Raw genomic sequence first — 23,019 nt, 5'->3', positions numbered from 1 at the left:
CGCTCTTTGAGTTGGTAAGTGTTATCACAGCTAAAATATCTTGCTAGTAATACATGTAACGTGCTGTGAAGACCCATGATATGTTGAAAAGGCATGCAGCTATTATACATGCGCACTAAAATGTCCTCTTTAGCTTTCCAGTTTACCTATTCTGGGGAAGACGCAAATGCCATTATGAGTATTCTCAGTATTAAGCACCTTGTATGTGTTGGTGTCGCAGCTAGCATGGATAGCATTGATTAAAGCATGGTTATCTCGGCTATTGCCCAGTCTAGAACCAGGCACTTAGACAGGCAACCTGCGGAGGAGTCGTTCATATAAGCGGAGCAACATGTTTCATAATCAAGTGACTTTTTGCTTCACGTCCGCGCTGTCTATATGCATGCTCTCTCCCTGTCTCTCTCTCTCTCGCTCTCTGTCCCTGGGTGAATGCAGTTCGTTAAAATATTATAAATAATAATATTGATTAATATCGCTGCCCTAACGTCTCTGGTTACAGTGGGACATTTGACATGGACCCATTACAATTGCATTTATCCATTATAAATAATGGATTAAAAAAAAGATAAAACCTATTTACTGCTACAAATACCAGTCACTGAGGTAGAAACAGAGATCAGTGTTCATATACTAAAGTAATTTCCTCTTTTCAGTATTGAACAGTGATGTTACAATAATTTGCTAATAGTAGTTATTTGTTTGTGAATTAATCATTCTTCAAAAGGCAGGGAGAGAGCAGTGCAGTGACTCAAATAAAAAATACAACACAAAAATTACACATGACTTCATTTTACATTTAATTTGTTTGACTGCTTTTACCCATGGACTGTCTATCCTCTTATCACCATTACAGTATAAAGGTTGTGATAAAAGAAAATACTACACATAAGAATGAAACTCTCTGTTTGCATGAAAGAGAAAAAGCCTCGTGTGAATGTTATAAGAAGTCAAAATATCTGGTGTGAAAATGGTCTGTAAGTTGTTTGCAAGGTCGTGAGACAGTAAAATAGCAAATTGTACCATGAAATATTAATATAAGCTAGGTGAAATATTAACTTTTGTAAAAAGCTCTTTTGCTACATTTCATTTGAACAAAAAAGTATTTTTAAACACATGAATTGCAATTGCTCCAGGATTCTATATTTTAATGATTGATTTAATTAATTCAACATCCAGCCAAACACGTTAATATAAACTACAGTTTTTAAAGGTACTTTATCATCCAGTGTTATCATAAGCTGCTTCACGATATAATCAAATGGAATTATTATGCCCCCAATTTGAAGTAGTGAATTTGTAATAACGTCAAGTGTAGATTTAGAAAATCAGAAAACTGAATTATTTTGAACACTAAAATAAAAATAAAACATAATATAATAAAATGAAACAATGCACCCTTTCTCCTTAGGAAAATAAAAAGGTTTACTCTTACCTAAACATGAAATTGACTGGAATTGTATTCAACAGAGGTGCAGAGGGTTTTCAAACTGTCAGAAGATGGATGAGCTTAGTGACTACTTAAGATCCAGGCATGTGCCTGAGGAAGACATACAGCGAATGGAACAGGAGAAGGTAGTTAAATAGGAAACGCTTATATTTGACAAATGACATATTAACATTAAAAAACCTAAAATTAAGCTAAGGGATTATCTGCCGTCATATGGTGATCGACTAGCTGTCTTTGGACACTGCAGGCGAAAGGAAAAAGAACCCAGCAGTCGCAAGTCGAAGGTCTTTGAGCGGCTTAGAGGCAAGCTCTCAAGAAACAAAGGTGATCACGCGTCTGAAAGAGAGCATCAAACCCTTCCAAAGAATGCACAGAAGAATCAGAGGAAAATTGAGATTGGATGGATGCATTTCAGAGAAGGGGGATTTGTGCAAGTACGCACCAAAAAGGGGTGGGGGAACCAGAAAAGAGGGTGTCTCAAAGGACAGTAAAAAACAGCAGTTGTTTTTTCAAAGGGGGAAAAATGCAGAGGGGAACATCACTGATTTCGACATTGACTTAACTGACTTTCAGCAGCATTCATTAGAGGATGGTATGACAGTTGGGGAACTGTATGAAAAGACAAAGTTATATCTATTACGTTTCTATTTAACAACAACAAAGCGAAATATTGCCAGTGACATAAATCTGGAGGAGGAGAATTGTGATGCAACTGCAAAAGAAGGTGAAAAACCACGTTAGACTTGTTCACCCCTCTCCGGACACTTCTGCATCAAATGTTGTGGAGTTAAAAACCTCAGATTTAATTTATGTTGGAAGCAGCACAGTATTTGCAGATGCAAACAGTGACGGTGTTTCTCTTCTCTACACCACAGTTGGCCCATCTGATGCATGTAGTTTACCAGACCACGAAACATTACTTCATTTGGATGCTTTAGAGGATAGTGCCATCGTAACTTTCCACACAGAAAGCATCTCTGGGATGGAGCACTCCAGTCTTGATGATACCTTGCCTCTGTCTCACGAACTGTCTTTTGAATCCCCCATGCCTTCTTCAATGAATATGCAGCAGGAACTAGCCAATGAGAGCGAAAGAGTGAAGAAAATTGTTGGACAGATTCTTAAAGACGTTTTTTCTGAGGAAAGATTCATGGAGGACAACTTTTACTTTCAAGTTATTCTTCCCGATGGAAAGCTTGAAAAAGCTGTGGATGATGGAGGTGTTTTAAGGGATGTACTCTCAGAATTTTGGAATGACTTCTATGAGCAGTGCACAATGGGAAATGGCTTCAAAGTGCCATACCTACGTCAACAAGAATGGGAAAGTGTAGGCCGAATAATCACATTTGGCTGGCAAAAAGAGAAGTACCTTCCTGTAAAACTTGCACCTGTACTGTTGGAGCAAGCTGTTTTGGGTTTAGTAGAGAGTGATCTTGTGGACAGCTTTTTGAAGTATGTGTCAGAGTGTGCGAGTGATCTTTGAATCACGTTGTTTAGATTTTGAAGGTGTCGACCAGGAAGAATTGTTGGAAATTATGGATATTCCAACAGCAGATAACATTGAGCAGCTCTTGGGGGAGCTTGCTCATCAAAAACTGATTCAGGAGCCCGCTTTTGTGACTGAACAGTGGAGCAACATACTCACACCAATTAGATCCGGGCTAAAAGGAATTGCAGCAATCTATGAAGAGCTACAACCACATCACGAAAGATCATGAGATCAATTACTTACCCCAGTACCCAGAATACCCAGGAGAAACAAATTGTGAAGTATGTAAGTACAAACCTCAGAGAGTCAGACACCCAGCACCTCTCCTTATTCCTCCGATTTTGCACTGGATCAGACTTGTTCACAGGAAAGAGCATCACTGTCAACTTCACACAGATTCAGGGATTTCAGAGAAGACCTATTGCTCATACATGTGGCTATTACTTGGAGTTACCAGTCAGTTATGACAAGTACCCAGATTTTCGACATGAAATGAACAGAATCTTAGAAAGCAGCGTGGGGGTAATGGACATTGTCTAGACTCTAAGATACTACGATTTCAGCCAAAAGCTAGTGGACTGCCATCAGAGGTTCAAGATTAGGCTTTTAAGCTTTTCCAGATGAGTTTTGTCTTATTAAGGAGGCACTACAGCCACCATGTTTAATCTTACTGAGTGGCACACTTTTAAAGGACCAGTGTGTATGATTAAGTGACCAACTGAATACTCCTACCCTCACTCCTGTGTAGATATGAAAGGTTCATTCTAACAAAAGAAAAACACAATGATTCTTAGTTTCAGGTTTATACACAAATGAAAAACATAACTTAGAGTATGATTTTGCATTGCTGCCAATACATCTCCCATAATTCCCTTTTCACATGCTGTCCACATTCTTTTGCTGCTATTTGTCACTTTTTTTTTTGGTTGAATTGTTTACAGTTCTAGAACATTTTCTTTAAAGTGGTATGTTTCAAAGCAGGGTCATTACTGTGAATACCTCAATTAAGTAGGAAGTTTAAGATTGTGTTTTATATTGATTTACTTCTCCAACAATCTGAGTCTTAATGAGTTATTTCAGACAACATACTATTGCGGTTATTACATGAATGTCGTGTTAATATCTATGGTAATATTGGATATGAGAGAAAAATGGAGGAGCCTAATTGTCTGTGTTGTATTTGATACCTGTACACCTTGTGTTTGTTGAAACTTGAAAGCATTTGCTGTTCATCTTACCTCCATAACACAAACACAGAAGAACCCCACTGTTGTTTTTGAGAAAATTACACTTTCTATCAGGTTTACGTTGTATAGTGTGGACATTAGAGAGCTTACATTATGCAGTCGCAAGTAATACAAAGGCTGCTTACTTATACTTTTTTATTATTTGAAATTTTATTACATTATGTTCACAGAACTTGTGTTGTTCCAAATGAATTTGTTTTATTAATTTGAAAACATTACCAAAGCAAATAAGGAATTTAAATTATTTATAAGCTCACTTCAGTAGTTATTTCAGCGCATTTAAAATGTAAGACGTTTTTTTCTTTAACAGAACAAGTACATGTGAGATAAAATTCCAGTCTTGTCAAAATGTATGTATTCTTTTGAAATTTCACATTGCAAGCACAATACTTATTGATTTGTGCCGTCATTGTCATTTACAAAAAGCTCATAGATGGGTTTCTGTTAAACACCACCTGTTGTAGCAAGTTAGATTCAACTGCAGTTAAATTGGAAACAGCTGTTTTGAATGCTGTGATTTTGTAAATGTTTAATAAATAATTCAGTTAATAAATGTGTGGACTTTGACCTTTTACTCAGTTCTTACAAATAGTCAATGTAAGTACAAACAAATAACTTTGTGTGTACATCTGTTATAGGGAAATGAACACGTTTTGTATATATTTGCCATCTAAAACAACTTCAATTACATTTACATTCTTTACAGGTTACAACATATACTGTACATTAGATAATTGTCAGTATGTAAGTTTAAATTTGTCCTCAAATTGAACAGGAAACAAACAAAAAAAACATTTCTGAAATATAAAAGTGACACAGGCCCAGCAAAGTTAATGATCTAGAACCAGTTCATTGTCAGCTGTCTGAGTTCGATATACAGGTGAACTGTTTCAAACACATCATTTGTCAATTTCGGATTGTATTCTGACATTAGGTCCACACAGAAATGGAAGACATCTTCATCCCATGGGAAGTCCTTGAACACACATTCTTCAATGCAAATTTGAACCTTCTCCATATCCACATGATGCAAACAATCCCTGCCTCCGTACAGTTGAAGGACTGCATGCAGTATGGAGGGACGTCCATGAGGTGACCGTGAGCTGTGGACTTGACGGGCTCTGTGGTCGTTCCAAGTCAGTACAACCTCATCAAGTTCTTCCTAGAAGGCAAATAATATTCAGTCAGAGTGGATAATAATAGCAGGCATTGGCGATTACTGCCTTAGTAGTCCTGACCCATGGTTTGTTTTATAAGTGAGATTCTTCTTTAGCTTTAAATATGATGGCTTCATGCAATAATATCAATACCTGCAAAATGTAATTTGCTGCAGGGCAACTACTGTTGCAGTTGTATTTTCACAGCTATTGAAATGTGAAAGAACACAAAAATAAATTAAACGTTTTTATGTGATGCAATTGATAACACAATTCTAAAATGATGCCTACTTATCTGATACAGAGCTACTCTGAATACCTCAACCTACATCATTGTTTTTGTTTTTAACTAGAAACAATCATTTGTGTATTATTCATTCTCTGCACTGGACCCAGACAATAACTTTTTAAACAAATGGTCATTTGTGGCTCTTAAAAATATTATTGGGTAATCTTTCATTATGTCAATTACCTGTATTGTAAGCTTCAAGCCATATCATCTTTCTGGAAAACCGGTCAATGCATCCAAGTTTATCATAGCCATCAATGTGCGAAACGTAGTTTGGACCACAACTGTGGTAAACACGCCTTCGCAGTCTGTTTCTTGACCTTAGATGAACACCTTCACCACCCGATATCTGTAGTAATATTCAAACTGTCTCTCTGTCAGTCACAATTCCATGTAACCAACATTTTTGATGCATCCATGTATAGCCATGACCAGATTGGTTGCCTCGTCAACCACATCAGTTTTATTCTTTCTTCGCCAGAGCTGCTTCTTGCTTAAAATCCTTTCAAGGGTGCGTTTGCATAGTAATTTACCATGCGAGTCTGCAAGCAAATGAAGGATTTTATTTGTTGTAAAGCCCCGTTTAAAGTACTCCTCAATGTACTTGCAATCCATTTCTCTGTCATATTGAACAGCAGAGCTCACACCAAAAAGCTGCTACTTTGACTGTTGTGTGAAGGTATCTCAAAAATATGACTTTTTATCTCATAATTATGACTTAACTTTTTTATTTTTTAAATCAAGGCAAATTTTCACTTTTTTTTTTACTGGCGGAAATGGGCCTCCGTAGATATGTGTAGACTATGTTACATTTACATGTTATACTGCAAGAAAGACGATTATGTATGGGGGGGAAAGCAATGTATATATAGCCTGTAAACGGTTTGCTTGGTTGTTTGTTTTGTTGTTTTATTTTCTATTCGCTATCGATATCATTAGTATTCTTAATTTTTTTACCCATGTGTCATATGGGGAGGAAGGGGGAGTTTGAGAATGGAGGGACAAAAAAACCCCCCATGAGCATGTATGTACAGGCTAATGATTTTCTGTGGTATTTAATTTTCGGAAATAAAACATTTGATAAAAACGATGTGCAGTAAAATACATTTTCCCAGCAAAGTTTCAGTTAATTGTATCACTGACTTGGCTTTTAACTAACTCACGGCTTTAAACAATAACTAGCCAGTCGACGTTTTCAGCCATTTTTTTATTTGCCTGGTACATTTTACTACCTTTAGTCAGTTTTGAGGCTCGGTAGACTGTAATTACAGTATTTTTAGGCTTCTGCATTGTAATATAATTAAAGACTCATTGTGTGGTGCCTATACATAACATAAACTGTAATTATAGCCACATATAGATGATGTGTTATTGCTCTCTTCTGTGCATGGTTTACTCAGAGAAAAAGAGGCGAGCCAGTTTTCTCTGCGTCTACTGGAAGAAACTGCAGTCACGTGACCACAAACGTCAACACCGAAATGGCAGCCTCCTGTTTTGTAAAGTAACACAAGGTCCAAGCTGGTAAAGGAGTGCTTCGTTATAGAACCAAGAATCTCATTTCGACACGAAACCACCGGGTGTGTATTCAGCGTGTCACTGGCTGTATGTGTGGGGACTTTAACGTTAGCTAGCGGCGGTTTGCGGAGCTAACGTTCGATCTCCCAGTGGAGCTCAGACGGATGTTGACTGTTTTCAAATGAGGGAAACGGTTGGTCGCCCCAAAGACAATGTCCATAGTTTAGTCTGTTATCAAATCTGAGAGAAAGCATTTTCTGAGGGTTGTAAATTTTGAATGAATAAGCTAGCTAGCAACTTTGCAAATATCATAACAGTAACCGGCGTGCTACCACACCCACTACGAAATCAACGGCGACACACTGAATGAATCAGTCATTGTGTGTTACGTTTGGCCTGTTAATAACAGTGATGTGTGATTTAAAATATATCGACCTTATCGAGCTGTATGGTTTTTTAGTTCCATATCAGGAATAAAAGCAACAGTTTTATTTTATGCACGCATGATAGCTATCTAGGAGGTTAGATGGGTGAATAATACATCTAATGCCAACTTGTAAACAACAATCGCATGCGGAGTGTTTAGCCAATAGGAGAGCTCATCGATGAAAAATTCTGCAACATGATTGGTCGGCTGGTACACCGAGTTCTTCGGCCCATCAGTCAATGTTGATAGTGAATTTACCACTGCAGTTTCCTCTGGCCTTTCTTTTAGGAGATTGTGGCAATGAAAATAGGTCACAGATTTGTACGCACCAGCCAATTGGTCTATTCTTTTAATGTTTAACTCTTGTTACAGTTGCTTAATGAGTTAAAGATTAAAAATCCAGGTGTGGACTGTGACTTTGAGCTCCACGTTAATAGTCAGGTAGGAAACAGTCTGTCAATGTCCAGCTCCTATCACCTGAAGTAAACATGGCTTCCCAACAGTCAGGTAATCTATGGATTATCAGGGTGGATTTTAATAGCAATAGATGAGGGGAAGTCTTTGTGCTTGTTGTTAAAAGGGTAGTTATTTGAAATGAGTGTGTGTTTACAAGATTTAACATTGAAACGATTATTTGCATAACATAAATACGTTGGTGTGACATCGTCTGCATTCCGAAAATTGAAACAGCTTTCGTCTTGCCTTTTTACATTCAGCTCATCCAATATATCCAACAGTAGCTCTGTTTTGTACAATGTGTGAATTTAAACCTTTATTTAGTGTGTCATGCTTTTTCTCTATTCAGACACAGGCATGTCTCCAAAGATCACAGGAGAGCTGCTCAGGCAGCTTCGCCAGGCAATGAGGAATTGTAAATACTTGTCTGAGCCAATACAGGCGTACATCGTCCCTTCTGGAGATGCACACCAGGTAAGTGAAATCATACACAAAACATATACTACATGTTTACATGGCCTAACATACCAAAGCATAGCCCTAGACACGCATGCACAGGCTCAATGTAATGCTCGTTTTACTTATGTTGTGTCCTGATTAACTTCTGATTATCTCGTCTGACCTTCGCAATTAATCACAGCCCTTTGCTCAGTGCTCCTCCCTTTATCCTCTCCATGCACAAGACATGATGTGAGAAGAGCAGCAAAGGTGGCATTTAAAATGTCTGACTGGTTGATGGCCACTTCACACTGATTGTTAATGAAGCTGATCTCTCCCTCTCTCTCTCTCTTTCTCTCTCTCCTCTCTCCCTCTGTCCGTATGTCTTTCAGAGTGAATACATTGCGCCATGTGACTGCAGACGTGAATTTATCTGTGGATTTAATGGCTCTGCAGGTATGTTTATCCTTTGTGTGAGTGGTAATATACAAGCAGGTCAAATAAAAAATAAGCCACCCAAAGTTCAAATCTTAGTTGGGTAGACCAGAAGCCAAGATGTAATTGCTGCAGTGGAAAAACCGAGGACAGTGTGATAAACAAAATCTAGCTTGGGCAGTATGAGGAGGTGTACTGTTCAGGCGAGGTGGCCTACTTTTGCAATAGCTAGTTGTTATAAAACCTGTGTTCACCTTGGCATCAGCACAAGAGAGAGAAGCAGGCTGACTCACTTGATCTCAGACTTTTTTCTAAGCTGCTGTAATTTTAGGTTTATTATCTGTTTATTTTGCTTCTCAGAACTGACCAAACAATAGCCTCTTCACAGACTGGCACTAATACACTAATACACTACTGTATCACCATTTTAGTACCATGCTTCTTGCTCACTGCCAGATACCAGTAGTTTAAATTCCACGAAACCATCTGTAAATGTTAAATCTGTTTTGTATGTTGTGACTTGTAGGTACAGCCATTGTCACAGAGCAGCATGCTGCAATGTGGACTGATGGGCGATATTTCCTCCAGGCCAGTCAGCAGATGGACAACAACTGGACCCTCATGAAGATGGGTAATGTCCTAGTTTTTGTTTCTGCTGTACATGATGGAAATAATAGCTGCCTCTTAGTCATGTTAGTAATGTTGTTTAAAGGGGGCCATATCTTTGTTGATTGTTCACAGTGAAAACTGCATAATTCTGTGTTTTTCCAGAATTACATTTTTAAAAAGGTAGCCTCTGATGTAGCACTGTCAAAATTGGCCAAAAATTATATTCAATTATTCCCTCTAAAAAAACACAGATTCAAACTATTCGAACATATATTTTTGCGCAATATGTCCACAAGAAGACATACCAATACAACGAGGAACAAACTTATGTGCTAAGATATTTATTCAAACATAAATATGCCTTTTAAAAGATCTACATAAGCTTCCTGCACCTTGCAAAATAAACAAAATTATTCGGTTACAGTAGAACGGACATTCAGTGCTCAGAGCGAGCTGTGCTGTGACAGGTATATCTATTCATAAACATGCTTTTTACAAAAAATCAACACACCTGTCTGTTATGCTGGGGGTGAGAATCTTTCTCTCTCCGGCCGGGCTGGGATTTGAATCCTCCGCCATCATTACCACATGCCACACGGTTAATTATTTAGTTAATTATTTACCTATCATAGTTTAAAAGTGACGTTGGAATGCATTCAAAGATGCTCCTTAACCAGGAGAGCGCATGCGAGGACTTACGAGAACACGCAAGAGCTTTTGATACAGCCATTGTAGTGCTTTTTTACAAATCGAACATTAATTTGAATATCCGATTACCAGTTTTTTATTACAATTTGGTTATATATTCGAATTTAGAATATTTGTTGAAAGCCCTACTCTGAAACGGGCCATTCAGAACAGCTGCAGGTTTCTACGTAGAACCTTGCTTTCGCTGAAATCAACCAATCGTCATTCACCATCATTCACCTCAGGCTGCCTTTTTGCACTAGCTTGTAGTCAAGTCGTCAACATTTCCAATACCTCATGGCGATTCTGGCTCGTACATATAAGGCCGAATAACGGATCCGAGTGCAGCCATGTTTTCTACAACTTTGGAGCGACAGTGCAGTGTGGGCATGTTGGGGAGGGGCTACGCGGTCACTCCAAATATTGTCTAACCTTTGAATGGCAAACGGCTTGTTCGTTTCAGGAGGAAGGAGAGGCTCCCAAAAATAATTGAATTAAATATGTGTACAATTTTTAAAACGAAACAAACTTTACCAACGTCATGCAAAAACACATTAGAATAATAGAAAATTGATTGCATAGCTAAAATATGGCCAACAATTAATTAAAGATTCTTTTTGTTAAACACTCCTATGAATCAGCCATTTTTAAAATCTCTTTCATTGTGTTTGATCTTTTTTTAAATAATGATATCTAGGGCTGAAGGAGACTCCCTCTCAGGAGGACTGGCTGATCAGCGTCTTGCCAGAGAACTCCAAAGTGGGCGTCGATCCTTGGATCATTGCTGCCGGTAGGTTGTGGAACCATTTTCTTATCAGTGCAGTGGACACACAATGACAATAAGGACAGCAAAACACTGTGTTCTAAGTGAAATTAGCAGGAAATGTGCTGGGGTAAATCATCTTAAATTTGCAATATACAAAATAATAACAATCAAACTAAAGAAACGTGCAGATGTGACTTTAGAGACAATAACATGCTCCCATTGCTTAAACTTAACAAGTGCACCATACTGTCAGGCTTCCTGCACAGCTTCCTGCACAGCTTTGTCGTCCTAATGCTTGTTAAATATAGTATTTAAAGCCACTACTTGTGCATCTCAACACACTCTGATGTTATATTTCAGATCAGTGGAAGAACATGTCCAGGGCGTTGACCAGTGCAGGCCACTCACTGGTGGCGGTGCAGGATAACCTGATCGATGTGGTCTGGACAGAGCGCCCAGAAAGACCCAGCACACAGCTCCGAACCCTGGGATTACATTACACCGGTGAGCACAACGCCTGTTTTACTCCATTATAAAATACACACATATTGCAGCAGCTATTCGAACTTTGTTTAAAAAGGATACATGAAAATCAGGAAACATTTTTAGAGCTCCCCCAATAATAAAGACACCATGATATTGTGTAATTAATGAGTAATTTTCTAATGAGCAGAAAAATTGCCTCTTCTACTTTTCTTTTCTTTATCTTTTATTGCCTACTAACCACCATGTAGCTTTCAGTTCTCAGTTAATCAGGTCAAGCAGGACTTTGACTTCAGTGCCACGCCTTGTTGATGAGCCTTGCTGTCTTCCTGTAGGTATGTCCTGGCAAGACAAGATAACAACGCTGCGAGCCAAGATGACAGAGAGGAAAATCACCTGGTTCGTTGCCACAGCGCTGGACGAGATTGCATGTACGGTTATTTCTCAGAAATACACAGTGGGGGTAGAGTGGGGTAGCTAAAGACAGGAATGGCAACTAGAGATTTTTCAGACGGGAAATGCATGCCTCTGAAGATGTAGAAGGTATTTACCAGTAGTTCATTTTACACATTTACCAGCAGTACATTTAGCAGGAACTTTTTTTTACTTCCAAACTGGTTTCACAAATACATTTTCAATAACTCACCAAGTCAGAGCAGTTTGTCATGTAATTTGAAAATTGCTCTGACCTCTTTCCTGTAGCTGCATAATAATTCTTAACATTGTGTTGCGATCACACAACAACAACAGCTCCAGGGTGCAGTATAAACAGCCCTGGGCTATGGGTGGAGACAACCTGTAAGTGTGACACACATGACCCCATGCTTGTGGATTTACAAGCAAAGCGAAACAAGAGAGAGTGGTTTACAAGAAAGCCTCTTTTGTTAAAGTGAGTTGGCCATGATAGATTGTGGCATTCATAACTTATGTCTGTGTATAACAAGCTGCAGCCATACCTGACGTCACTTCGGTTACATAAGTCCGTTTTGATACGTGATCACGATCCAAGGACCCAGGGATGCACGGGTGTCCCTCTAGATGCCTGTTTGAGCACCTTGTTAAGCGACCCTAATGAGCTCTTGTTTCTGATTGTTTGGTCTGAGAGTTTGTGTTAATTAGAGTGACGCTGATTTTGATCAGGTCGCCATCAGGTCGCATTCAGACTAGAGGGTTTCAGTGGGTGATAGATTGAAGGGGATTTGCTCAGGCATCTGCAAATGATGAGTGACAGTACAGTGAGCGTTGATATTCAACACCAAGCAGATTAAACTGAGCTTTCAGTTTAAACATATAATTTCTTTAATTGATTTTAAAGGGGCCATATCTCTTGAATGGATATTCTAATATTTTGCATGGGTTTCACATTTTTGGGTGTTTATTGTTCCCAGTGAAAAAGTGAAAACTGCGTAATTCTGTGTTTTTCCAGAATTACATTTTTAAAAAGGAATAATAGAAGATTGACTGCATAGCTAAAATATGGCCCCTTTAAAGTAACTATTGTGTTTTAGTGTTTGTTAGCATGGATGGACCAAAATAGGAAACATCTTCTATCAGCAAATCATCATGGTATTAACTTTATCAAATGTTATTAAATGTAATGTTTGTTCTTTTGTTTCTCAGGGCTTTTTAACCTTCGAGGTGCAGACATCGAGTACAACCCAGTCTTCTTTGCATACGCCATTGTGGGGATGAACACTATAAGGTAAATGAGGTGTAACACAATGCAGCAGCATATTGGCTACATCATTGCTGTATTAAACACCTTAGATTCAAGATTCAAGATTCAAGATATTTATTGTCGCTCCGGTTCTACAAGTACAAGTGTGTGAAATTCTTCAGCTGGGGGCTCCGTTTAAAAAGGGGTACATATTAAATATTAAAAATAAATAAAATATATAAAGTATATATGTACACTATTTTATAGTATTGTGTCTATCAGGTACACCTGAAAAATCTAATGTAATCCAATACACCAGCTCAGCTTTAAGTGTGTGTTTATGTTGCCTATTATGTACAGGCTTTGTTCTAAGCTGTCATAGAGGTGTTAATTCAATATTTCAGCATCAAGGTCATAATTGGCGATGGGGCTGCACTGAGCTGCATTATATTCAGAGGCGTTTCTAATACTCTGGCCCCCTCATGTATGTTAATAGGGAGGACAAAAAATTAGAGACACATCTCAATATAATGTAGTTCAGTACAACACCACCTTTAACTATGGCCTCAGTAATAAACATCATTGAATTTACACACTTCAACAAAAACTTGACTTCACAAAAGCAGAATCGATGGCAGTGCTGTTGTTTTGAACTGCATTTCATTTTCAGGTGTACCTAATGAAGTGGCCATTGAGCGTATATTTATTTATATATAAAATATAAATAAGGATGCAGTACTAAAAATCTAAAAAAAGAAAATTTGAGGCAAAAAAATGTACATTTAGAGCAAAAATATATACATCTTAGGCAACAAATATAAAGATATACAAATATATACCCTAATGCTGCTGACTGATTTGAAGGGCTACAGGAATAAAGATTACCAGTTATAACATTCTTTCATTTAAGTCCTACATTTAAATGTTTTTATTTTTTTTATATTTTCTTCAAAATATTAACTCTAAGATTCCCACGTGTGTTTATCCCTAATCACAATGAAACGTTCATATGTAAAACTCAGACACCCTGTTCCAACACACTTTAGTTATAAATGGAGTCTCTGTAGAAACTATGCGTTACATATTCAAAAATAAATACATTTAAAAGAAAAGTCTCATTGTTAATGAACACATTAAATTAAAGCTCCATGTAGGTACAAGGTTTTCATCTGTGTTTACCTCTTCACTAAACTTCCCCTTCCTCCCTGCAGGCTCTTTGTGGACCTAAAGCGTCTCTCTAATCCCGCATTGAGGCACCATCTGCAGCTGGACTCCCCCAGCAAACCCGAGCTGAGCATCCACACGTTCCCGTACGAGTCGGTCTACACTGAGCTGCAGGCCATCTGCGCCGCGCACGGCCCCAAAGACAAAGTGTGGATCTGCGACAAGGCCAGCTGTGCTCTCACACAGGTCATCCCCAAGGTGAGAGAGCATTACCAGCACCACAGATCGGGAGAATTCAGACTTTGTTTATTCATTTTTTAGTATTCACAAACTGAAAAATGAAAAAAAAAGTCTCATCTGTACTCTTTTACTGAATAATAACTGCATTTCCGGGTGTCTGTTTCCTGCCGTTGGATCAGATAATGTATGTTATGACGACAGAAATATTCATGTATTCTTAGACATATCAGTGTCAAGATATTATTCTGCCTTTAATTGTAGAAATAATTTTTTTCTAACTTGACTATATGAATAACACTAAAAAAAAAAAAAAAACACTTCTTTAAGCAGAATCACTCCCATTAGCATTACTACTTTACTTAACCATTTGTCAAGGCAGACCAGCTATGCTGTGTTCCACAACAGATGTACAAAAATAGCAAATGTACACACATTTTATTATCTGATGTATTTAAAGTAGCTTTTTATCAAAAATGTTTTGTAAATGTTTTCTCTTTGTCTGTTTCAGACCCACAGGACTCCAATTCCCTACACTCCCCTCTGCCTCGCCAAGGCTGTGAAGAACGGCACCGAGATTCAAGGCATGAAAATGGCCCACGTAAGAACCTTTCCACCATCTTCAGATGTGCTGTGTATACCTCATGATCACATCTTTATAACATCTTTTTAATCTCACAATAAATGTCTCAAATCTCCCGTGTATACCTCATGATCACAGGCTTTATGACATCATCATAAACTCACAATAAATGTCTCAAATCTCCTTCACTTTCCCCCACAGGTCAAGGATGCAGTCGCGCTCTGTGAGCTCTTTGATTGGTTGGAAAAGGAGGTATTTTGACTTGTTGTCTGAGCCATACATTTTATATATTCATTGGAAAAAAGGGTTACACATCCAGTTCTTTTCAGCTGGGGTGTCACTGGACTTTAAAAATGAAATAAAGATGTAAAAGTTTTTTTTTTTGGATAAGCTAAAAACATGTAAGGTAATTTAAATGTCATATTCATCAATAAGGCTTTTGTACTGAGGTATTATGGATATTTATAGGTATAGAAAGTGTTTCAGATTTAATATTTTCCGACATTTTAATGACTTTTTTTCAAATTTTTTAAATTAAATTTACAGTATCTGTTATTCGTACCATGTGCCTTATATTCTCTGAAACAAATCTCAAATGGAGAATGAATGAAATGTCCATCAGTATGTGTGGGAACCTTTTGTTAAGGTGAATGTTGTCATGTAAGCTGGCTTGAGGCGGAGGATTTGCTGGTGTTATTTTAACGCTTTCTGCATGACTAAATGCCGCCCGTGTTAATTTGTTTGATAGATTCCAAAAGGCACCGTGACAGAGATCTCTGCTGCCGATAAGGCGGAAGAATTACGCAGGTGGGTTTTTCAAGCAAGTCGTAAACAAACAGTTTTGCTTTCCTGGTTTGGTTGACGAGCTCATCCAGTTCGACTTCATGTCAGCCTTCATGCTTTAAAGGCAGCGTCTTCTGACGGAGGCTGTTTGTGTTGGGATAGTGAGTTTCCTTGAGTTATATCCCCCTCTAGTGGACATGGAGGTGTTGCATGTTTAGTGAAAATATTCTTCCTTTTTTTTATAATGCTTTATACCCCCAGTGTGTTCTCTTGTAAGAAAGAGTGATATTTTTATGACTCTTTAACTGTTTTATTGTTATGTCAAGCTTTACCTTGTGATTGTGCTGTTTCTTTTTCAGTCAACAGAAAGACTTTGTCGGCCTCAGTTTCCCCACAATTTCCAGTGTTGGTCCAAACGGAGCCATCATACATTACCGGTCAGTTGGTTAATGAAACACACCCAAACCAATGAAATGTGTTTGACTACATTTGCAGCTTTTTGTCTGTTTTTTGTTGTTTTATGTTAAGACACAAGGCTTTGTTAAGGCACTAGGCTTTAATTCATGACCTTTTTCTGTTTCCACCAGCCCACTGCCTGAAACCAACAGAACCCTCTCTTTGAATGAGGTTTACCTGATCGACTCAGGAGCCCAATACATGTAAGTCAAACAATACATATGCATGAATTACGTTTAGGCTGACCATCATCACCTTAATGCCTGTTAATGCCATACATTAACACAACAACACATTCACCTGCATCTCTCTTTGGCAGTGATGGAACCACAGACGTCACACGCACCATGCACTTTGGGACACCGTCTGCTTTTGAGAAGGTAAATGTGTATTTTTATAGTGCTCTGTTTCACTTTGAAAATAAGTGAAACTCTACACACTATTTGACATTATAGGAATTATATGCTTCTTTTTAGCGTGTGAACACTAAAAATCATGACAGACTAATTATACATTGATAGAACGTATCCAAACCCTGATTTTATTTAAATTTGTTAAATGATTGTTCTGTTTTGTCTGCTCTCATTTCCTTTCAGGAATGCTTTACCTATGTGCTGAAAGGGCACATAGCTGTCAGTGCTGCTATTTTCCCTAATGGAACTAAAGGTATGTGGGGCTTATCTTAACATGTGTACTGTATATAACATTATAAAACATAACATGTTTAAGTTCAACTGTAAGGCTGAAATTATTAATTTAAATATACAGATTTTATTGAATATTCCTGAACTGTCTTTTGTGAAATCTTGATCTTTTATATTAGTCTCAGACATTCACAAATCAGCAGTAAAACATGTTGTTGCTTTAGATTCACTAAACTTGTATGGTCACTGATCCGTGTTACTGACTCAAGGAGGACAGGAGAATTTTAAGCATCGACATTGTTTGGACAGGAGAGCTTTGGACAGTGGTTACACTTCATGCTAGTGTAATTACAGTACAGAGAACTTGACCTTTAATTATCGCGCTCCCATGAGGCCATTTAAATTTGAATGCTGAAAATATGGGATCAAGATACAGCATGTTCCAAAGCAAAAGTAACATCTAAAGAATGGTCACTAACTAATATGACATCTCATAGAGGTAACAGGGTCATGCATTGATTTCCCAGCATGCACTGGATAGAAAGGTGTTGAGCGAACTGAATAATTACTTTTTCCCTCATCTTTTTAATGAAAGTGTGATCTGCAGTATAATCTCTCTGTTTCCTCCCCAGGCCACCTGTTGGATTCATTTGCCCGCGCTGCTCTGTGGGAGTCGGGGCTGGACTACCTTCATGGTACAGGACACGGTGTGGGCTGCTTCCTCAACGTCCACGAGGGGCCCTGCGGTATCAGCTACAAGACCTTCGCTGACGAGCCTCTGGAGGCCGGCATGATCGTCAGTGATGGTACGATGGGGGGCAGGAAGGAGAGGGTTTTTTGTTTCAGCACTAAGATGTTTCTATAAATAGAGTTGGCAATGTCTTTTTATTTATATTATTATTAATATTATTATAGTAAATAGTGAATAAAATAATCTACATGGTGCAGTCAAATGAAATACATAAGAGACTTTTACAAGGTAAAATACTACTTCCGCTTCCTCACACCTCTCCCACTGCACTGAAAGTAATTTTCATATCCCTTAAAGGCAACAGCAAATGTTCAGACAATGACCCACAACGCCTTCTGACTGATGTGTTTATACCTTATGTTAGTGGGGAAGTTAATTAAAGGCCTTATGAAAATGTCACATCACATGTGACTGATGGAGGCGGCCACAGGCGCACTGAAAATGTCACCACTGCCACAACAGCAGGCAATAATTATAAATAAATTTAATCCCTCCAAATGTTTCAGTCATGTTGTTTATTGGCTTTAAGCTATCCTGCAGGAGGAAGAAAAAGCAGCATCTAAAACATTATTAAAATCACACAAAACTCAGTAACTTTGATTTTCATTGTTTGATGGTTTCCTAAATTTTCATCTCCCTTCTTCTTTTTTAGAGCCTGGCTACTATGAAGATGGATCTTTTGGCATTCGTATTGAAAATGTGGTCCTTGTTATACCAGCTAAGCCCAAAGTAAGTGCTTTAACTGACAACCAGGACTAATTTAGAAATACAAAGAAGAGCTAAAGAGTGCTGATCAGGGAGGATTTAGCCATTCATTCATTGTTTAAAAGTCAATTGCATTTTAAGGAAACTCAGGGTTTTTCTCCGTTCTCATGTGTGTTCAGTACAACTACAGAAACAGAGGCAGTCTGACGTTTGAGCCGCTCACTCTGGTTCCTATCCAAGTCAAGATGATGAACACGGAGCTGCTCACTGAGAAGGAGGTAAGGAATATCCTTTTTTCTGTATGTTTATGCTTGATATTTAAAGAGGGGGAATTATGCTGTTTCACATTTTAAGACATAATGTTTCAATGTTGGATGTATAAACTAAATGTGGGTGAAGTTTAAAACCTGTAGGTAAAAGTATTTTGGAGTAATCCCCGGGGTTTCTCAGCTCAGGCTGCTGTGAACGCCAGGTTTCACACAGGTTTTTCTACACGTTTCACTTTGTGGTGTCACAAAGTGTCACAAAGTGCAGCCTTAGTGCAGAGAGCTGGCAAATCAGAAGAAAGTGGGCTTGTAGGGGCAGGGTTTCTTAAAGGGACACAGCTGAGGCTGTATGACGGCCTGCACAGAGCACCAGTGTGAGAAAAATGAGTTTTTTAACTGTAAATTATGCTAAGCTACTCCACAGGTATCACAGAGTGAAATATAAAGCTTGAAATGAGCATATACCCCCCCCCCCCCCCCCTTTTTTTAAATCAATGATAAATTAACCCTAAAATTCATTTGAAAAGTGTTTTATTGAAAATGTGATAATGTGAACACTTGAAATACACATATACACTTGAAATACACCAACACATATAATGTAGTACACTTAACAGGGTTCCACGTTGTTTTGTATACAATAACCTACATCTAGTTTATCACATGCTTTTTCTATTGAACTAAGCACTACTTAGTCTCTGCATGGTTTGATTGCTCTTTGACAACCTCTCGTCTCTGTGCTGCAGCGTGAATGGGTGAACGAGTACCACAGGAAGTGTCGCGAGGTGGTCGGAGCGGAGATGGAGAAGCAGGGCAGGAAGGACGCTCTGCAGTGGCTGATCAGAGAGACACAGCCGATCGTCTGAGGACTGACTATTCTGCATTGACTGGTCATTCGCTCTGCAGTGATAATCGTTTGTATTCTTCTCATCTTTCGCTGTGTCTCACTCTCCGCTTCTTTTGTAAATCACATCGTATCAGCAGTTTTAATAAGATCATTAAAAAAAAATCAAGAAATCAAAGAACTTTCCTGTCTTAACTTTTGTCTCCAACATAATAAGCTTTCATGACCAATGACACCCTCATGTTCAGAGATAAGCAGTGTTTTGTGAGGCCTTGATAAGAGCTTTCTTAAGATGTAAAAAATCTAGTTCTGTGAGAAGTGAAAAAAGTACACGTGTGACTTCTAAGGATTGAGAATATCAACATCAGTATGTACAGTGTTAAACTCTATCCTAATATGCATTTAATATACATGACCATTAGGCCTCTGTATAACTACAAGCCTACTGAATGAACGTGTTGCACCTTCAAAATGAAAGTTGTTTTTTTTTTTTTTTTTACATCTAGTGTTTAACACCAAAATACAATATGCGTGTCCTAGACGCAATAACAACATTTTTAATGCATTTGTTATCTTATAAAAAAAAAAACATTGCAAACAAATTAAATAGAAAATGTAATCCTCAATTTTTTCATCCATTTTTGCTAGCTTATTCTGGCACTTTGTTATGCTTTGTAGCTCTGCTATCTGACAGCGATTAGAACAGCAGAAACAGTGGCAGGAATCTGGATCATGTTGCACATGCACATGATGCAAAATAAAGGGGGAATAAAACTAATACAAACAATGCTAAAAAAAACCCTACAAAATGTAAAAATTCAGAAGTGTCTATCTTAAGTGACATTTTAAGAATGTTTTCTTGTTGTTGATAGTGAAGATAGATAGGAAATGTGGGGAGGAGAAAGCGGGGGATGACATGCACCAAGGGGCCAAGGCTGGAGTCAAGCCAGCCGCCAATGCGATGAGGACTTTGCCTCTGTGTATGGAGGGCACATGCTCTACTGACTGAGCTCAACCACCTCCCCTCTTGTGACATTAAACGGTTGTTACAATTTCTATTTGCTTAAACTTCTAACCAGTGATGTCAAGACAGGTACACTCCAACTGCATGTTCCGGGATCAGATACACATCCTGTTTGCACTTGCACTTTTGCACATTTTTTGTTTACACACCTTTAACACGCCTTCATCTTGAGTTATTTCTGATGAAACGCAGATAAGGGTTTTAAAGTAGTACAACAGTGATTTAGTAATGTACTCTCATGGGAGATTCAAAGCTAGAATGGTCAAAATTCAAACTGTATTTAATGAAATATCTACAATTGTATTCCCTAGTCTGGGCCAAGCCTTTAAATTCTAGGTCCTACATTTCCCACAATGCAACTTGATACCATCCCATGTCCCTTGCCTTGTAAATGCTCACAGCTCATAAACCTCATATCTCAGTCTATAATGTAGGGTTTCTACTTAAAATGAGTAGTCTCCATGCAGATGCTAAGGAAGTTCTGACATCACTATGACATCACAAGACTATTTTTTTGAATCCAGCTACAGAGGACACTATACAGGTTTTTACAGGCTGAGTAATCCTTTCCATGATATCTAAACACATTTTAATTTGCAAAATCACTTAGGCGCCCCTTTAATGGCTTGTATATGATGACTTCTGATAGACACATCTGCAGGAAGTCAAAAGTCTCTCTCTTACACTCTCACCACTTCTAAAGCTGCATGTAAAAAATGGGCGGGTCCAGGATGACACCACTCTCGGGATCGTTGGCGTACTCTTGAATGGACAGAGGCAGCGAGAGTTTCAGCGTTTGCTCCTCCGGCTCCTGCAGAGCTTTGGTCCTGACCTCCTCCTCCTCCTCCTTCAGCCCCACAGGCAGCGGGTTACTGTAGATGTAATAGATCTTGTTGTCCTTTGCCGTCTCTTGTTTCCTGAAGAAGGCCAGGGGGTTCATGAAGCTGGTCGACCTCTTCACTGCTCGGACCGACACGGGGTCAGCTGGCTCGCCTTGGGTCACTGCGCTCTCATACAAGTGGGCCCTCTTTGACTGCCTGGGGAGGAAGAGGGCACTAATTGCACTAATGACTTTGATATAACTGTGAACATTGAACTGTGCTCTGTTTGAAATTACAGGTCAAGGATTGCAATTAGACATGCTACTGAAATATCACATTTTCTTGCTGATCATAATAAAGGTGAGGAGGCAGGTCACGCTGGAGCTGCTCAGGTACGGCCTCTGACACAATCTATTATTAGCAAGACACCAGTCAATCCAAAGCTAGCAAAATGTTAGCAAATTGTGTTTTTCCACCAATAACATGCTTTTTTAAAAATCCTGTTGGTTTTAGGAGGTTACTTTCAGGAGGTTACTCACCTGGTGCGGTTGTAGCAGACAGTGATGCAGTACAGACCTGTTGCAGTGAGGATACACAGGGCCAGGGCGATGATGACAATGTTAAACACTTTGAACTCTGGGTAGAGAAAAGAAAAACAATTTTACTTTGAAGAAGCACTAAAACTACATTGAGTTAAGCTCTATGCAGACGATACCCTGACATTAAAGTAGTTATTAATGAGTAAACCCACCAAACAGAGCAGCTTCGTTCATCTCCTGCTCATGTAGTCCCAAAGCTGCCGTCCTGTTCAGAACGTCGGCCATCATCGCTCCGTCCTGTCGGGCTCCACTCATGTTGCTGCCATTTATTCTGAAACTTGGACTAAAGGCTGAGCTTGAAGCCTCCTCTCACTGCTTTCAATAGAAACACAGACCATGTGACCGAAGCAGCTCGACTCAGTCGCTGTGGAGACACCCCCCTCCTCTTTTGTCACCCCTCAGTTCATGTTGTACACCCCCTCTTCTCCCTCCCCCTCTGCCCCCCTTGTTTACTGCTCATTATTCTGTTCAGGGAGATGTTGGGCCTTTTATACTGTTTGGAATAAGCTGTGAGTGGTGACCCAAAACCACAGAGTTTGGCTGCTTTCAGCTCGCAGAGAGCACAGCTGAACGAGGGTGAGAGGAAGCGAAGAGGAGCAGTTTACTCTAAATAAGGTGTCCTCATGAGTTTTCAGCTTTGTGATTCTAAAAGAAATGTTTGGAAATACTATTTAAGGTGTGTTGTAGCCATCAGCAACAATGATACAAACCTTTGTCATTTGATGTCTAACTTTAAAACATGTTTATATCCACATTTTTTATTCAAATAATGTTTTTTCCCCCTAATCATTAAATCATAGGTATCAACTTTTATTTTGCTAAGTCTTTAAAATATTAGAAAATAGTAAAAACAATGGTCCAAACAAGTTTAAAAGAGTTAATATTAGATCTTAGAAGCTAAAGTTGACACAAACAATTAATCAATTATACATTTTCTGCAAATGAACACCTGAAGCACTGTATCAACTCTCTTAAGATGTGAATAACTCATAAAAAGCCTAAAGCAGTTCATTCTCCTGCAGAATATTAGCAACTAAAAA

General features: G+C 38.6%; 2 protein-coding genes across 2 annotated transcripts; one reads left to right on the top strand and one right to left on the bottom strand.

The window, feature by feature from the left end:
* Positions 1-7,113: 7,113 nt before the first annotated feature.
* Positions 7,114-19,699, top strand: xpnpep1 (X-prolyl aminopeptidase (aminopeptidase P) 1, soluble). Its single transcript, XM_069666613.1, has 20 exons — positions 7,114-7,206; positions 8,377-8,501; positions 8,858-8,921; positions 9,427-9,531; positions 10,894-10,986; positions 11,323-11,466; positions 11,781-11,876; positions 13,066-13,147; positions 14,314-14,524; positions 15,015-15,104; positions 15,288-15,338; positions 15,835-15,893; positions 16,229-16,306; positions 16,457-16,528; positions 16,645-16,705; positions 16,922-16,991; positions 17,602-17,775; positions 18,373-18,449; positions 18,605-18,703; positions 19,438-19,699. Exons 2-20 carry the CDS (start codon positions 8,385-8,387, stop codon positions 19,555-19,557), a joined length of 1,863 nt encoding a protein of 620 aa, XP_069522714.1. The 5' UTR covers positions 7,114-7,206; positions 8,377-8,384; the 3' UTR covers positions 19,558-19,699.
* On the bottom strand, positions 19,250-22,250 carry LOC138595252 (uncharacterized). Its single transcript, XM_069666614.1, has 3 exons — positions 22,132-22,250; positions 21,920-22,016; positions 19,250-21,596 (listed from the first exon to the last, which is right to left on the bottom strand). The coding sequence occupies exons 1-3, from the start codon at positions 22,232-22,234 to the stop codon at positions 21,257-21,259; spliced, it is 540 nt and encodes a 179-aa protein (XP_069522715.1). The 5' UTR covers positions 22,235-22,250; the 3' UTR covers positions 19,250-21,256.
* Between the last annotated feature and the right edge of the window lie 769 nt (positions 22,251-23,019).

Source organism: Semicossyphus pulcher, unplaced genomic scaffold (assembly GCF_022749685.1).
Source record: "Semicossyphus pulcher isolate SPU_LCO1_2020_fin unplaced genomic scaffold, fSemPul1.0.p SCAF_17, whole genome shotgun sequence".
NCBI classification, from domain to species: domain Eukaryota; kingdom Metazoa; phylum Chordata; class Actinopteri; order Labriformes; family Labridae; genus Semicossyphus; species Semicossyphus pulcher.
This window is presented reverse-complemented; position numbering and strand designations above follow the sequence as displayed.